Here is a 17,192-nt window from a genome sequence, read left to right as displayed (position 1 = left end):
CTTTATTTTGTTCATGCCGAGCCCTTGGAGTTGTCCAGCCTGTGTTTGACACGCAGCCCCTCTCAGCTCGGCCTTCCACGCACCCCCACAGGCTCAGGAGCCACACATGGCAGGTGGCTGCTGTCCTGGGCAGGGCAGGCTGACATCACATTGTTCCTCAAGTTCTTTTATTGGTTGATCGATTTTGAGACAGAAAAACATTGATTTGTTGTTCCACGTATGGATGCGTTCATTGCTCACTTCTTGTATGTGCCCTGACTGGGGATCGAACCCACACCCTTGGCAGGTGGGGATGGCACGCTAACCACTGAGATACCCGGCCAGGGTCTGAAGTTCTTAGGGCGGGGCCGTGCCCACTCGTGTGACCTTCGTTGTCTTCTTCCCCTTCACCCTGTGCCCCTGACCCCCGCCCTCAGGAGACCTGTGCTAGGATCCTCCTCTATCGCGGGGCCAGCAAGGACGTGAAGAATAACAACGGACAGACTGCCTTCCAGGTCCGGGGCTGTGGGATCGGGTATTGGGGGGGGCGCGGGGTGGTGTGAAGAACTCAGAGGGGTCAGGAAGGTGGGGCCATGAGGCCAGCCAGGAGAGAGGGAGGGCAGTCTCTGGGGTGAAGGTCTGGGGGGACGGGCAGAGGGAGCAGCCAGCCGGGGACCTGCCTGCTTCCTGACCCCCCTCCCTGTGCCTGGGCCACCCCACCTCCCTGTGCCCCCCCTCCAGGTGGCAGTGATTGCTGGGAATTTTGAACTTGGGGAGCTGATTCGAAACCATCGAGAGCAGGACGTGGGTGAGTGGGTGGGGCTGGGCCCAGGGGAGAGCCGCGGGTACATGGGGGTGCGTGGTAGGGTCTAGGGTCAGGGAGTCAGAGGACATGGTTCGGGGGCCAGGATGGGATTGAGGACCTCGAATGTCTAAATGGTGGTAGGGGGTGCGATTCGAGGTTCCCCACTCTTTCTCATCTCGATCTTTCTCCCCTCATGCCTCTCTCACCATCTCTCACCCACATGCCCCCCACCGCCCGCCTCTGTCTCCCCTCCCCTCTGCCCCCACCACCGTGCCCTCTCAGTGCCCTTCCAGGAGTCCCCCAAGTATGCGGCCCGGCGACGGGGACCCCCGAGCGCTGGGCTGACGGTGCCGCCCGCGCTGCTGCGGGCCAACAGTGACACCAGCATGGCCCTGCCCGACTGGATGGTGTTCGCCGCTCCGGGGGCCTCGTCCACGGGGGCCCCCGCCCCCACCTCCGCGCCCCAGGGCCAGTCGCAGCCCTCGGCCCCCAGCACCAAGCTCAGCACCGGGACCCTCCGAAGTGCCAGCAGCCCCCGGGGCGCCCGGGCTCGCTCCCCATCCCGGGGGAGGCACCCCGAGGAGGCCAAGAGGCAGCCCCGTGGACGGCCCAGGTAGGGAGGGCTCAGCCCTGGTCCCAGGGACAGACCCCAACCCGGCCAGATCCCCTCCTCAGAGCCACCAGGCCCCAGGCCAGCTCAGCGGTCTACCTTCTGTCCCCTAGCCAGCCATCCACCGCCTGGTCCCCCCAGGCCCCAGGCCTCGCTCCTGACCCTTGAGGAAGGGAGGGTGTAGGAGCCAGTCCTGCGTGCACCTGCTCCATGCTGGGGGCCTGGGGGGGCACCCCGAAAGGAACGTTGCTTCTAGCCCCTGAGGACAGATAGAAAGACAGGGTGAGGTGAGAGCAGGATGGGGTGGAGGGGGGGCAGCGAGGGACTTGGGGAGAGGTGTCCGAGCCTGGAGGCTAAGCAGAGGAGGGGAGGAGGGAGGGGAACAGAGAGACCCCTCAGGCAGAGGGGAGGGTGGGCTGGCTGAGGAGGGAGAGGGGGGCTGTGGCCGGAGGGAGGAGACCCTGGGACTGGGAATGCCGGGCAGGGGGCTTGGACCCCACCCCTGAGGAGGCGTCACTAGTGAGCAGCGATGACGGGGTCGGGGTCGAGGCTCAGCTTCAGGAGGCTGGCTCAGGGAGGCCTGCAGGCCTGGGGGAGGGGGCAGCGCCGGGAGCCAGGGAGCCCCAGATGCCCCCCTCCCAGGACTCCAGCGCTGGGACACCCACTCACACCCCCTCCCCCACCCGGTGCCCCATCTCTTCCTGCCCCTCCAAGGCCCCCTGTCTCCCAGAGGCGCCCTCCCTCCACCCCGCCCTGCCTCTCACGCCCTCTGTGTATGCAGCTCCAGCGGGACGCCCCGGGAACCGGCCGGGGGCACCGGGGGCTCAGGGGGGCCCGGGGGCTCCCTGGGCAGCCGCGGGCGACGCAGGAAGCTCTACTCGGCCGTGCCCGGACGCTCCTTCATGGCCGTGAAGTCCTACCAGGCCCAGGCCGAGGGCGAGATCTCCCTGAGCAAGGGCGAGAAGATCAAAGGTGAGCGGGCAGCGCGGGCCAGGGCGCGGGCAGGTGAGCCCACCGCTCAGGGAGGGCGGGCAGGACCAGCAGCTCTAGACTGTCCCGTGCACCCTGGAGGCCGAGGAGAGCCCCGAGGCGCCCCTTCTGCCCAGAGGAGCACAGGGGGTAACTGAGGTGATGCCATCAGGAGGCCGCAGGCCCTGGCACCCCGCCGGGCATGGGAGCGGTTCCTGGCTGGTCTCTCACTCAGGACCCTGCAGGAGGGTGGCGGATGCATCTCACAGCTGGGGGACCAGAGCCTCAGGCAGGGGAGCCACTGGCCCGAGGCCCCCCAGCTGCGCCCGCCCGCAGTCTCTCCCCTACCTCGTGGAGAGCGGGAGGCCAGCCGTCTGCCTTCCCCTCCTGCCTCTGCCAGGTCTTCTGACAAACGGGCGGTGCCTACTGGCTCCCATGAGAAGGCGGGTGTGTGAAGCCCCATCTGGGCCCAGGGCTCCCTGAACAGGGACTGTTTTGTTTTGTTTTGTTTAGATTTCATTCTTTTTATTGATTTTTTGTTTGAGAGAGAGAAGCATGGATCAGCTGCCTCCCATGTGCACCCTGACTGCATTCATTCATTCATTCGTTCATTTGTTCGTTCATTAATTCATTCATTTGTTCATTCGTTCGTTCATTCATTCATTCATTCATTTGTTCATTCATTCATTCAGCAGATGCCCATTGAGGCCTCCGGTGTGTTTACACGTCATGAACAGCATGGGGTTTGGAGACGGGAAGCTGCAGGCATGTCATTCACACGGGGTTGAGGAGCGACACTTAGCCCAGCTCCAGGCTGCCAGGGAGCTGAGTAGGATAGCGGTTGAGGGCCCGGCTGCTGGGGTTCAATCCTGGCCCCACCCCCTCCTGCTGGGTGGCCTCAGGCACAGGATTTCTCTGGACCTCAGTTTCCTCATCTATAAAATGGGACCCTTGGGAAGATGAAAGGAATCACCTCCCGTAAAGCGCGTAGAACGATGCTTCGCACGTAACAAGTACAGCCGTGGGCATCATAAGTGGCCCCCTCTCCTGGCACTTAGAGGAAAGAGACCCCGGCCACCTGGGGAAGCTGGGCGGGTCCTCCCACGGGTGAGAGTGTGCGTGGGCCAGGGATCAGGGCATCAGGCGGGCTGTGTGATTGCATCTGTTTTGTGGTCCATCTGCCCACGGCCTGAGTTCCTAAAGCTGAGGTCACAGGGCATTAGTCTCTGGGTCGCAAAGGCCCAGCTTCATGACGTGTGGAGTACACCGGAGACCTGAATGGGCATCTGCTGAATGAATGAATGAATGAATGAACAAATGAATGAATGAAGGAATGAACACATGAATGAATGAACACATGAATGAATGAATGAATGAACACATGAATGAATGAATGCAAGAGCTAATGGTGGGGGCCAGGCAGTGCCTCCAGAGGCAGCGTACAGGGGGTGGGGAAGAGAGAGAGAGACAGAAAGTGTGTGTGTGTGTGTGTGAGAGAGAGAGAGAGAGGGGTGGGGTGGTTTGGACTGTGATTTGAGGTGAGAAAGAAGAAAGGGAAACTGGGGGCAGGTGTGAGGGGCCTTCCGGGCAGGCAGAGGACCCTGGGCGGTATCTTCCATGCGTCTTTCTGAACTGCAATCCAAATCCTACTGCAGGGAGAGGACGCACGGCCCTGTTTCCAATCTCCTTCCCTTTCATTAAAAGACACTTCACTGCCTCCGGGCGTGCCCACAGCCATGAAGTCCGAGTCTCGCCTCCTCCCAACGTAGCGAGGCTCCCTCTGCCCTCAGGATCAAGCCCCGAGCCTGAGCCCGGCCTACAAGGCCCTCCCTGCCCACCCACCCCCCTCATCTCCTGCCACTTCTTCGCCCACAAGATCCCAGGGACGGTGTCCTTCTTGCTGTCCCTCAAATGCCCAAAACGCTTCTCCACACCAAGCCCTTTGCACATGCTGTTCCTTCTGTCTGGACAGCCCCTCCTCCCTCTCCCGGCCCCCTCCACTCCTAGGATCCTGAGGCCTACAGGTCCTGTCTTCTGGGACGCCCTCCTGGTCCCCTTGACCATCCGATGCATATGCCCCCCTCTGCCTGTCTGCGGAGACCCTGTCTTTTTCCTCGTGCATGCTAACCTCGATTTCCGATCGCGAGGTCACTGGCAGACTCCCGCCTCCAGTGGGCACCCGTGTGGAAGCTCCGTGAGGGCAAGAACCACATTCATGTGTCCCTTGGCTCCACACAGCATCTGCTCCGATGCCTGACTCACCACCGGCCCTGAATAAATCTCAGCTCAGTGAAGCCATGGCTGATGCCAAGGCTACCCACAGGCCTGGCGGAGCCAGCCAAGAGCCCAGACTCCTGTCACCCCATCTCCCGTGCTCCCGCGACCTTGAGCGCCTCGGTGTCACCTCCCAGATGCTCTGTGCAGGCGGCTTGTGCCGGGAAAAGCATCACATGGCCCAACTCAAATCCTAGCACAATGCGTGCCTCCTCTGGGCGAGGGGCTTCCCTGCTACAGCGTTAGCTCCTTCATCTACCGTTGCCTGTCAGGGTGGGCGTGCGGATTGAGCGAGGGAAGTGTGTGTGTGTGTGGGCGGGGGGGGGGGGGGGGGGGAGGGGGGGGCTCTGCGTGCGGACAGAGCTGGGAAAATGCTGGTGGGACAGAAGAGCGTGTTGAGCCCAGTGCTTGGACGGGGAGGTGGCAACCTTCCTGACTAAGAGCGTTCCCTCGGGAAGCGGACAGAGCTGTCCGTTACGAGCCGTCTAACCTTGAGCCCATGACCTCAGATCCCCAAGCCTCAGTGTTCCCATCAGTAAAATGGGGGTAACAAAAGGAACCCCCCTCTAAGGGCTCTGGTTCAGAGTGAGAGCTGGGTAAGCAGGCGCCGTCCCCGCCCGTCCATTCATCGGTGAATGCCGGTGCCCGGCACAGCCGCCACGTGTGGCACAGGGTGCCGGGGGCTTAGAGGGAGGACCGGCAGGAAAGGCCCTCCGGTTCTGTGGGGTAGAGAGAAGAAAAGAGGTGATTCTAATCTCTTCTCCCTTCTAGATGGGGGGGCAGTTCCTGGGAGCAAATGACACAAGATTAAGTGGCAAGGAGTCTGTTGGGGGGGACGGACGGGGATGGGGCTGCCTGGGAGGGTTTAGGGAAACGACAGAACAGCTGAGCTGTGACCGGTTACCAGGGGGGATGAGGGCCACTTGTGGACGGGTCCCTACCCGGGAGGCGTGGCATGGGACACGCCCTCTTCCCCGGGGCCTCTGGGCGTCCCCATTGGGTTCGGAAACCTAGATGTGCTTCCCTCACCCCTTCCTCGGACATTTATTTTATTTAGCATTTTTATTTATTGATTTTAGAGAGAGGAAGGGAGAGAGAGAGAGAGTGAGAGAGAGAGAGACAGAGAGAGAGAGAGAAAAGGATTTGTTGCTCCACTTACTGAAGCATTCATTGGTTGATGGCTGCATGTGCCCTGACCGGGGATCGAACCCACAACCTTGGTGTATCCCAGCCGAGCTCCTGGCCAGGGCCTGGGGCTGCTCCCCGTGCCCGGGGCGGGAATCGTGGGAAGGTTGCGCATCGGTGCGCTGGGGCAGGGACTCCGCGGACAGGGAGAAACCTTTCCATTTCCTGCTCCCCACCCAGTGCTCAGCATCGGGGAAGGAGGCTTCTGGGAAGGCCAGGTCAAAGGTCGCGTCGGCTGGTTCCCCTCGGACTGCCTGGAAGAGGTGGCCAACCGCTCCCAGGAGGGAAAGCAAGGTATGGGGGAGCCCGGGCGGCCTCCGATGTACCCCAGAGTGCTTGCTCAGTCCTCCCCTCCCCTTCCCGACGGGAGGGTGCTGCGGGGAGAGGGAAGGTTCATGCCGGAGGGCTGGGGGCGGGCTTGTGGTTTCGAGGATGAGGGCCATGGCCACCCCTTGTCCCCCTGCAGAGAGCCGCAGTGACAAGGCCAAGAGGCTGTTCCGGCATTATACCGTGGGCTCCTACGACAGCTTTGATGCCCCCAGGTAAATGTCCTTACACCCCCGGTGCCCCCTGCCTCCCTTCACCCTCCGCCTTTAAGATATTCCCACGACCGCCAAGCCCCCTTTCTCATCTGCTCCCTCACAAGTTTGATCCAGGGGTGGGGCAAGGCCCAGTTAGCTTCTGACCACACAGCCCAGGCCCCCCAACCTGCCTTGCTTGGCAGCCACTGAGACTGCTCAGCCCGGGGGTGGCCGACCACCAATGGGGTGGACACGGCGGGGTGGGGGCGTTGCCTGGGGGCCCTGGGTCTGTGTGTCTGGCTGGCTGGAGGCCCCCCATGTGCCCTTCATGTGCCCCATCTCTGTGCGGTCATGTGCAGTGGAAACCCGTGCATCCCATGCCTCGCTCTGGGTGTGGGCGGAGCCGGGCCAGGAGGGTGGGGGCGGGGAGGGGGCACAGTGACACCTTTCCCCTCCCTGGCTGCTGGCTGACTTGCTTCTGAAGCTTGATGGATGGGATTGGCCCGGTGAGGTGAGGGGGTGGGGGTCGAAGGGGGCGGGGTCAGGAATGGCAGGAAGGGGTGCCTGGGGGTGTGTGGCCGTGTGTGCGTGTGCACGACCAGAGCTGGTTTCCGGGGCGTGAACGTCTCCCACAGGCGAGCGCCCCTGTATGGTCTCCCTGAGTGTGTTCTTGCCCATGTGTCTCTGTGGGTGTGCATGGCACGTGTCCGCACGCATGTGTGGCTGCAGGCCCCTGGACGGATAGCCCCGTGCGAATCCGAGCCGGGCAGAGGGCCTGGCCCACGGAGAGGGGTGCGTTCGGGGCTGTCGCTCATGGCTGCACAAGGAGGCCAGTGGTGCCGCTGGCTGTGCGCATCTGTGTTTCCCTGAGTCTGACCGTCTGAGAATGAGGGCAGGTGTTCCTAGAGACGGCAGTGTGTCCGCTGGCGGCGTCTGGGCGGGCGGGTCCCTGCACACGCCTGTCCCTCTCCGTGCATGTCCCCGTTCAGGTGCATTCGCACATACAGTCGTGTGCATGCCTTTGCATCCGTCCGACTGATCTGCCACTCAGGGCCTGGGGTGTTGGGGAGGGGGCCTAGGAGGGGAGGACTCCAGGACTTGGGCCTGCGGAAGGGCAAGGCTGTGGGGGAGGGGTGGTCCTAACTGGGCATCAAAGATGACACCCTCCCCTGCCTCCCTTCCCCGCCCCCCCCCCCCCCCAATCAGGGAAGGGCCTCCTTGTTCGTAGCATCCTCCCATTAAATGTGTCCAAACCTCCGTGTCTGTGTCCTGCCAGTGGGGATGGGGTGGGGTGGGGAGGAGGAGGAATGACAATGTGGGGAGACAGGGTGGGGCTGGGTTGCCACCCTGCGCCCCAAGTGTCAGAGGCGCTTGACCGTTGTGCGTCTTCGCCTGGCACGTGTCCGGCTCTGGGCACCGGGTGAGTATGGAGGTCCTCCCCACCCTGAGGCTCCCATCAGCCTCTGCTTCTTGTCTCCATCAATGTCTCCCTGAGCCTCTCCCTGGCCTTGGTCCTGGGGCCGCTGGCTCTACCTGCCCGGTGGGGGTGGTCCCTCTGGCCCTCAACTGTCCTGTCCAGCACTTACCCTCCCCTCCTTCTCCACTTCCTGTGCCCCTGGAATGCGCTGCGGGGTGTGTGTGGTGTCCGAGCCTCCTGCCTGCCCTGCCCTGCCCTGCCCTGCCCGACCCTTTCTGTGGCGGCCTGTCCCGTCCCGTGTGTGTGCGCCTTGCATCCCGCAGGAGCTGGGGGTCCCGGCCCCCCTGGCCTGTGGCCTGTGCGCCCTCCCTCCTCCCCCGTGTGTCCCAGGGAGGGGAAGTGTGTGCGCCCCTCCGCCTGGGGTTCTTGGGGGGAGGGTTGTCTCTCTGCCTTGGGGCCCGGTCTGAATGTCCTGACCTTCCCTCCCCGGCCCTTGCAGATCGTATTGGGGTGCTCGGTATGTCGGCCTGTGGCGGGGGGCTGCGTGCCCCCTCCCGGGGTCTCTCTCACCGCGGGGTCCCTGCCCTGGAAGTGGGCTCGGTCAGCGCGTCCCTGCACGCGGGGCTCGAGGCATCTTGTGTGCGTTGCGTGTCCCTCTCCCGCTCTCCCTCGCTCTGCACCTGCGCGGGAGGGCTCTGGAGGGAGAGGGGGTTAGGGGGGGCCCAGACCGGAAGTGCCTCCCCTCCCCCCCCCCGCGCCTCGCCCCTCCCCCTTCTCCCGCCAAGGGGGCCCCGCGTTCCCCTCCTGGCCCCCTCCCCCGCGGCCCGGCCCCCTACGCCGCTGCCGCTGCCGCCGCCGCCGCCGCCGCCGCCGCCGGGCGCAGGACGCCAAGGGGTTAAGCCTCGCGCCCGCCGCCGCCTCCGGAGCTGTCCGCGGTGCTGAAGCCGGCGCGTCCGCGGCCCCTGCGCTCCCGCGGCGGCCCGACCCGCGCCCCGCGCCCCGCGCCCCCGGCATGTGAGCCCCCGGCCCTGCCCTCCCCACCACGGGAGGGTGCGCGCCCCCTCCCCCTCCCGGCGCGGGTCAGCATGAGGCGGGGCCTGGGGGCCCGGACACGGGGGTTCGGCCGAGCGGGGACGGGGACGCGGCGGCGGCGGCGGGGGCGGCCGGGACCCGGACCCGGACCCGGACCCGGGCCAGGGCCGCGGCGGCGATGGCTTTGTCTGCGGTCGGCGGCGGCGGGGGTCTCGGGGGCGGCCCCAGCGGGGGCTCCCTGCCGCAGCCGCCCCCCGCGCTCTCCTCCAGCTGGCCGGCCCTGGGGCCCCGGCGGCGCAGCGTCTGGTACATCTACAGGTACGAGCGCTCCTTCCTGCCGGCTGGGCCCGGCGCGGGGACGACCCTCCCCCGCCGCTGGTGCCCCCCCCTCCCCGCCTCCTCCCCGCCCCCAGGTCGCCCCCTCCTCCCCCGTCTCCCCTCACCTTCTCGGTGCCTCTTCTCCATCCTCTCATCCTTTTCCTGGGGCCGCGCACGCACCCCCCAACCCAGGAGTCTCTCCTCTACCCCGTCACAGGCCCTTCCCGGCCCCCCTCAATCTCCCTCCAAGACCTTCCCCGCAGCGAGGCCCTCCATACGGGCCCCCACTTTGGGGTTTGGAACCCATTCGCCCTTTCTGCCGCCCTCAGCGCCCCCACCCCGTGGAGCCCTCCCCTTGGGGAGCCACAGTGGCTCTCCCCTGAGGCGCCTCTACCCCAGGCCCCAGCTCCTCTGATCCCCGTTTCCCCACACCCCTTCCCGGAGTCGGCAAGTCCCCCCATTCATACCCCTCTCCTCCATTCACAGTCCGCCCCCCCCCCCCCCCCATCGCACACGCATCCCGCCAGGCCTCCTCTCCCCTCTGCTTTTTCCGCTGCGTGTCACTGTGCGACTGTGCGTGTGTCAGTGTGGCTGTGTCAGTGTGCATGCGTGTGTGTGTGACGGCCTGCAGCTGTGTGAGAGAGAGAGAGAGGGAGAGAGAGAGGGTAGGATGGGAGATGGTGGGCTCCCAGCCCACCCCCCAGCTGTGTCCATCTGTGTGTCCCTGTTTGACGGCGTCTCTGTGTGTGACTTGGGGCGATAGAGAGGCTGTCTGGGGACTGTGTGTGTGTGTGTGTGTGTGTGTGTGTCCCAGGCACTGCGGCTCTTTCCCCACACCCACCCTCCCGTGCCAGGCCTGTCCCCTCCCCCCCCCCCCCCCCCAGCCCTCGGTGTCTCTGTGCCTGTGTGCCCCTCTCCCTGCCCCCAGGGGGCTGCGCTGTGAAGGGCACGTGTGCCGAGCCATGGCTGAGCTTCTGCACGGGGAGCTGCATCTGCTGTGTGTGCCACTCCGCGGCCTGGAAGGGGGCCGCCTCCCTGCATGGGGACCTCTGTGCCCGCCCCGGAGGTGCCCGTGGAGATGGGTACACGGGGAGGGGCTGAGGGCCGGAGGGGGCGCCGCGTGCAGCAGCGGGCTCTGGGCTGTGGGCTCCTGGGTGTGAGAGGGACCTGCGGGTGGGGGCGGGGGGAGTGGACGCTGCTGCAGTCCCCGCGGGTGAGATCCAGGGAACAAGAGCCGGCCGGCCACCGGGCTCCCAGGCCCCTGGGGTCGCCGCGGGATGGCCGCGGGGAGAGCATTGTGTGTGTTCCTGCCGGGCAGGTATCAGCAGCGCAGATCATGAATGGGGTGCTGCGTGGGTAGCAAGACTGGAGCAGGGGGTGGGGTTAGCGGGCCCGGGCGGGAGGGTGTCAGGGTGGAACGGGGCACACTGAAGTGGGGGTACGGGACACTGGGGCAGGGCGGGTGCGTGGAGTGTGCGGAGCAATGGGGTAAGGAGGGGATGCGGGACCAGTGAGGGGGGTGGGGTGGGGTTTAGGCAGCGTAGACCGAGGGTGCAGGGGATGTAAATGAAATGCAGCTGCCAGTGAAGGAGGCGGAGAGGTGTGTGATGGAGTGAGCTGAGGATGCAGGAGGAAGAGGCTCTCACGGATAATGGGGCGGGGGACCAGGGAGTATGAGAGGAGCTGAGGGTGCCGGAGGGGACACAGTGGGGTTCATGCAGAGGTGCAGGAGGATGTGGGCAGGATGAGGGCAAGGGAGGGGGGAGAGGTCATAGGAATCTGAGGAGGACACTTGAGAAAGGGGGCGTGGGGTGTCCCTGCAAGAGCACAGTGGGGGTGGAGGGGCGACCCCAGGGTGTGATGAGGGCTTTGGGAAGTGAGGGCTGATGTGGTGGGTTAGGGTGGAGGAGAGCTGTCAGAGGACCTGGAGGAGCAGGGAGAAAGCTGTAGAGAGGGGGGACACACAGGAGTGAGGAGGGGGAGACATAGTCTCAGGAAGCCACAGGGGCAAGAGGGCAGCTGGGAAGTCAAGGAGAATGGGGTGGGATGAGGGAGACACCACGTCTAGTGGGGACTGGGTGCGAAAGGCACAGGAGTGGGGAGGAGCGAGGGGCGAGTATGTGACGGGGCTGCCTGAGGAGGGGCAGAAGGGGCGCTGCGATGATCGGGGGGTGTTTGGACATTACTGGGGTACATGGGTGGCCTGTTGGGGATTCCAGTCTCAGCTTTGAAGCTATTCCAGCTGCTGTGGTTTTGAGCAACTGATTTCTCTGTGCCTTGCTTTCCTCATCTGTAAAATGGGAACAGTGGCAGTCAACCCCTCTCCCCCAGGGGCGTGGTGAGGACTAAATGAATAAATCAATGGGCAGTGCTCAGAACAGGTCTGGCCTTCAGGAGCGGCCCAGGAACTGTAACCATTGTTGTTGTTGTGCTGTTGGCATAGCCTGGGGTGAATTGCAGCCGGGAGGGGCCCTTGTAGTGGATTTGGGGCAGGTGCGTGTCTGGGTGCTGCGGAGAGAGAAGGGAGAGAGAGGCGGCTGTGACTACGGCTGTGACTACTGCAGTTCCCCAGGCATTGTCCCGGGGGCTGTGGAAGAATGCCATTCACTCCGTGACCTCGGGCAAGTCGCTTAACCTCTCTGTGCCTGTTTCCTGACTTGTCAGTGGAAGCAGCCCTCACACCCACCTCGGAGGCTGGCTGTGGAGACAGTGAGTTATTTCGCGTGTGAGGGCTCCACGCACCGCCTTGCACACAGCAATCGCTGCTTCTTGGCGTGCAGTGGGCATGGGGGGTTTCCTTGCATTATATTGGAGGCTGGGGGGGTGGGGAAGGCTTGGGTATGGGGGGGGGGGGTCAGGATAGCCTGGAGGTGAAAGAGAGATTCCAGGGGCAGGGCGAGCATGTGGGGAAGTTGGGGTTTGTGGCTGTAAGTGAGACATAAAGGAGAGCCAAGGGCACTGCTGGCCACTGGGGGGCCTTGGAGACCTGGAAGGGACGTGGTGGGGGGGGGGGGGTGTGTGGCCAGGGCAGCGGGGCTCAGAGGAGGGTGTCAGGGTGTGCGGTGGGGACGAGGGCGTCACAGAATGCCTGCATAGTCAGGAGCCGCCAGCTCTGGCCTCTCAACCAATTCCTGTTGGCCCTGTCCACTCGCTGTTCGAGCCTCCTTGGCCTCCTTTCTCCCCTCCCATCCGTCCCTCCACCCCCTTCACTCCTTTCAACCCCTCCCCCACTCCTCTTCCCACACCCCCTCCTCCCAGCAGCAAAGGTGGCTGATAAAGGGCCCAACAGGAAATCAGGGAGGCGTGGTGGGTGTGGTGTGGGCATATGTGCTGGATGGACCCTGTGAACCTGAGCGAGGGCGGTCGCTGGGGTGGGTCTGCCTGTACGCACACCTGCTGTGGAGCACACGGGTTACAATCAGGGGTGGAGGGGGGCGGGCAGGGCAGGACTGGCGTGCTCGAGCATGCACAGGGCACTGTCGCTATGGTACAAACGTAGGGATTTGACGGTGAAAGTCTTGGGGATCATGAGAGTGTAAGGGGTGCTTGTGTGGTGGGGAGGGTGGGTGGGTATCAAAACACAGGAGGAGCACGTTATTGCTGGTGTGTGCTGGGATGTGTTCAGGGGGCGTGCTGTGGGAATATACTGAGAGCACAGTGAGGGGGAGTTATGATCGGCGCGTACTGGGATGTGTGGGGCTGCTACTGAAATATACTGGCGTATTCAGGGAGGGCTGTTCAGCCGACTTTGTGTGGGTAGGTAATTGGTGTGCGCGGGGAGCACACGCGCTATTATTAGTACGTGTTGGGGCCGGTGGAGATCATAGGGAGGCGCTGGGGGGTCTGCGTGTGTGCTGGCGGGATCGGGGGGGGGGGGCGTCCCACACAGGAGTGCTGGATGCTGGGGTGCAGCCGGCCATGCGTTCTGCTTGCCTTGGAGTTCTCCGAGTGGGGTTGGAGCCAGGGTGTTTGGCTGTGCCTGTGGCATCCCGGGGTGCCTGGAACAGAACGGGTGTGTAATGTTGAGGTGCACGCGTGACGTCGAGGTTTGGGGGCCGGATCTGAGCGAGCCCGGGTGGGCGGGTGCTGAGATACACGGAATATGTTTGAGTTTCCTGGGTAGGTGAGCATTACCTAAACGTGCCCGTGAGCAGGCCTTGGGGCCTCGCTGAAACCCACCCTCACACTCACGGGGAATTTGCATTTTGCTAGAACCCACCGGCTGGGCGCAGGCGGTGCGTTGGAGACATACCAGGGAACAGAGACGCCCCGCTGTCCACCGGAATCCTCCGCGGCCACGAAATGGCCTGCATGTGCGCTGTCCAGCCTGGTAGCCACCGGCCGCACGCTGAAATGTAGCTAGTGAGACTGAGGGACTGAATGGTTCGATTTAACTTTTAATTAATTTGCGTATAAATAGCCACACGCAGCCAGCGGCCACCATATTGGGCAGTGCCGAATCAGCAACGTCGCAGTGTGCGTGGGGACCCGGGCAGGTGTTGCCGTAGGATGTACGTATACATATATAGCCAAGGAGTTGGGAGAGGCATCGCTGAAGTACACGTGTCCTCTTGACTTAAAAACTGGACCGGAGAAGCGAAAGCATTCCACTGAGCGTGTTGAGGTGCTGGGCACTGTGCTGAATACTATAGGGACTTCGCTGCCACGGCAACACGGCAGGTAGAGCCTGCGGTTACAGATGCCCGGCCGGCGTGGCTCCGTGGTTGAGCATCGACCTATAACCAGGAGGTCACAGTTCAATTCCCAGTCAAGGGCACATGCCCGGGTTGTGGGCTCGATCCCCAATGTGGAATGTGCAGGAGGCAGCCTATCGATGATTCTCTATTATCACTGATGTTTCTATCTCTCTCTCCCTTTCCCGCCCTCTCTGAAGTCAATATATATTTAAAAATATATATATTTAAAAAAAAATGAGGAGCTCTAACTGGTTTGGCTCAGTGGATGGAATGTCGGCCTGTGGACTGAGGGGTCCCGGGTTCGATTCCAGTCGGGGGCATGTACCTTGGTTGCGGGCACATCCCCAGTGGGGAGTGTGCAGGAGGCAGCTGATCGGTGTTTCTTTCTCATCGATGTTTCTAACTCTCTATCCCTCTCCCCTCCTCTCTGTAAAAAAAAAAATATATATATATATTTTTTTTTAAATGAGGAAACTGAAGATCCAAAAGGTGAAAAGTCCAGGCTCAAGGTCACAGACAGGAAGTGGCTGGCAGGGGGGTTCGAGCCAGGCCGTCTGGGGATGGGGCGGTGTACCTCCCCGTCCCTGGCGCACAGTGGGGCTTGGGAACCGCTTGCTGAATGGATGGGTGGCTGGATCTCGGGTGGATGAATGAGGAAAGAGTGAGTGGGAGAGCAGGCACCCGGGCTCTGTGGGGGAGGCCTGTGAGCGCTGCCTCGGGCGCGCAGGAGCAGACGCTGCCGCTCGGAGTGGGTGAGGAAGAGCCGAGGTGGGATGAATGGTCCTGGAGCAGGGGCCTGGGCCACTGGGGTGCCGGTGGGGCCGGGCTCGGAGCCTCATGATCCCTTCTCCACCCGCCCCACCCCCGCCCCTCCCGCCCTCCCCACCAGCGATTACATCATTAAGGAGAAGACGGTCCTGCTGCAGAAGAAGGACAGTGAGGGGTTTGGGTTCGTGCTCCGGGGGGCCAAGGGTGAGTGCCGGCCGGCGGGGAGGGGCTGGGGGGCGGCCAGGGGGAGGGACCCCAGCCCGCCCACAACCCCCACCCCAACCCCAGGGTGCTGGTCCCTCAGCCACAGGCGAAGCCACCTCCGTGACTTGGGTCTGAGCCCCATCCCCTGCTCGGCCTCTCCACCCCCTCCCCTCCCCTCCGACCCCGCCGGCTCCTCCCATCTGCAGCGCAGACCCCCATCGAGGAGTTCACCCCCACCCCGGCCTTCCCGGCCCTGCAGTATCTGGAGTCGGTGGACGAGGGCGGCGTGGCATGGCGCGCAGGACTGCGCATGGGCGACTTCCTCATCGAGGTGAGTCCCGGCCCCGGCCCCAGGGGCCTCTGCAGGCCCCAGCCCCTTGCGCACCCGCCCCAGACACCCCTCTCTTCCCCGGGGCCCTGGTGACAGATCTTGGGGGCCCCTTGGGATCCACACCGGGACCTGGCGGCCCAGGTCCAGCCTCTCCTTTGGCACCGGGCTGCCCAGCCTCTGCTTTCTTCATGGATTTAATCCGAAGGCCTCTCTGAAGTATCTCAAATGGTGCCCCCAGCATGGGCACGTCCTCTCTCTCTCTCTCTCTCTCTCTCTCTCTCTCTCTCTCTCTCTTAATGTATTTTATTGATGATTTTTTACAGAGAGGAAGGGAGAGAGAGAGTTAGAAACATCGATGAGAGAGAAACATTGATCAACTGCCTCCTGCACATCTCCTACTGGGGATGTGCCTGCAACCAAGGTACATGCCCTTGACCAGAATCGAACCTGGGACCCTTGAGTCCGCAGGCCGAGGCTCTATCCTCTGAGCCAAACCGGTTAGGGCTCTCTCTCTCTCTCTCTCTCTCTCTCTCTCTCTCAATGTGAGTGGGACAAAGAGGAAGAGAGGGGGTGAATGGGATGGGTTCAGTCCCTCCCACAGCCCAGAGGAACAGGGAGGTGGGGCCTCGCCAGGACAGAGGGTGGCCGGGACGGTCCCAGGGAGGGAGGAGAGGCCCCCAGGGCCACCCCCAGGGGACCCCGAGGCGGAAAGCACCCCTCCCTCACCTCCTGGGTGCGCTTGGGGGGGTGTCTGTGCCACAGGTGAACGGGCAGAATGTGGTGAAGGTGGGCCACCGCCAGGTGGTGAACATGATCCGCCAGGGGGGCAACACGCTGATGGTGAAGGTGGTGATGGTCACCCGGCACCCGGACATGGACGAGGCCGTCCACAAGAAAGGTGAGCCTCCCTGGCTGCATGGCCAGGCCCGGCTGCCGCCAGACCGACTCTCAGGAGCCCTCCCAGCCCCCGGCCTTCCCTTCCTCGAGGCTGCCTGTCCACACGGCCCTTCCGGGGAGAAACTGAGGCAGGGAGGTCTCCTCGCTGCTGCTGCTGGTGGCGAGTCTCCGAGCTCCGGGAGCGCCGCGGTGGTGGCTGGGGGGTCACGGGGCTTCTCCCCGCGGTGCCGAGGCCTGACCCCGACCGACCGACCGTCCCCTTTTTAGCACCCCAGCAGGCTAAGAGGCTCCCGCCCCCAGCCATCTCCCTGCGTTCCAAGTCCATGACCTCAGAGCTGGAGGAGATGGGTGAGCCTGCGGGGCTGCCAGGGCCCAGCGTGAGGGCGAGGGCAGAGGGGGCGGGCGTCCTCGAGTCTGTTAGTGTTGTTAGTGACCAGGGCTCCTCGTCCTCCTCCTGTCCCCGTCCACGGGCCAGACCGTCTCTGGCCTGCGTGTGTGTCGCTGGGAAAGGGGCGTCTGAGAGTCGACTTTTCTCTGTCCTCTTGCATCTGTTTCTCTGTCGGGGTCTGTGTGTCCCACGCGGCGAGTCCGTTTCCTGCCCCGGTCCCTCTCCATCGGTCCCACCCCTGTCCTGCGCGACCTGCCACCAGCTGCCTCCTCCTCCCCCCACCGCCCCCACCCCCACCCCCAACGCACAGAAAGGAGGGCCAGCCCCCTCCCTCCAGGCAGCGTGGACCTGCGGGGTCCGAGTTCCACTGACAGGGGCGGGTCAGGCAGCTGACAGCCCCCCCCCCCGCCCCCCGCCCCCCGGGCCACGGGGGAGGCGGGCGATCCAGACAGGGGGCCCCTCGCCTCACCCTGAAGTCCTAACTCTTGGCTCCTCTACTGCCTCTCCCCCGGGCTAGTCTCCCCCTGGAAGAAGAAGAGTGGTGAGTGGGCACAGGACTGGCGGGAGGGCCCCCATCCCGACCCCTCCCCGCCCCGGCCCCTCACTGCCCCACTCGCGCCTGCGCCACGCCCACGGGCCCCCGAGCGCTCCGCCCCGCCCCCCGGGGTGCCCCTGGGCCACAGCCGCCTCCTTTGCCCACAGAGTATGAGCAGCAGCCGGCGCCCGTGCCCAGCATGGAGAAAAAGCGGACCGTGTACCAGATGGCGCTCAGTAAGTGGCCCACCCCGCTCCCGGGG

At 64.1% G+C, this 17,192-nt stretch overlaps 1 protein-coding gene across 1 annotated transcript in view; it reads left to right on the top strand.

Moving 5' to 3' along the window:
* Positions 1-17,192, top strand: part of SHANK1 (SH3 and multiple ankyrin repeat domains 1) — a 51,784-nt gene that overhangs the window by 14,673 nt on the left and 19,919 nt on the right. Inside the window, 11 exon segments of the mRNA XM_070401602.1 lie at positions 417-494; positions 721-787; positions 1,067-1,397; positions 2,176-2,366; positions 6,003-6,116; positions 6,289-6,364; positions 14,697-14,779; positions 14,986-15,110; positions 15,873-16,008; positions 16,275-16,355; positions 17,098-17,166. Of these exon segments, the coding sequence (XP_070257703.1) occupies positions 417-494; positions 721-787; positions 1,067-1,397; positions 2,176-2,366; positions 6,003-6,116; positions 6,289-6,364; positions 14,697-14,779; positions 14,986-15,110; positions 15,873-16,008; positions 16,275-16,355; positions 17,098-17,166 (1,351 nt within the window).

This window comes from Myotis yumanensis, unplaced genomic scaffold (genome assembly GCF_028538775.1).
Source record: "Myotis yumanensis isolate MYYU_CA2020_CCGP unplaced genomic scaffold, mMyoYum1.0.hap1 SCAF_23, whole genome shotgun sequence".
In the NCBI taxonomy this organism is placed as follows: domain Eukaryota; kingdom Metazoa; phylum Chordata; class Mammalia; order Chiroptera; family Vespertilionidae; genus Myotis; species Myotis yumanensis.
This window is presented reverse-complemented; position numbering and strand designations above follow the sequence as displayed.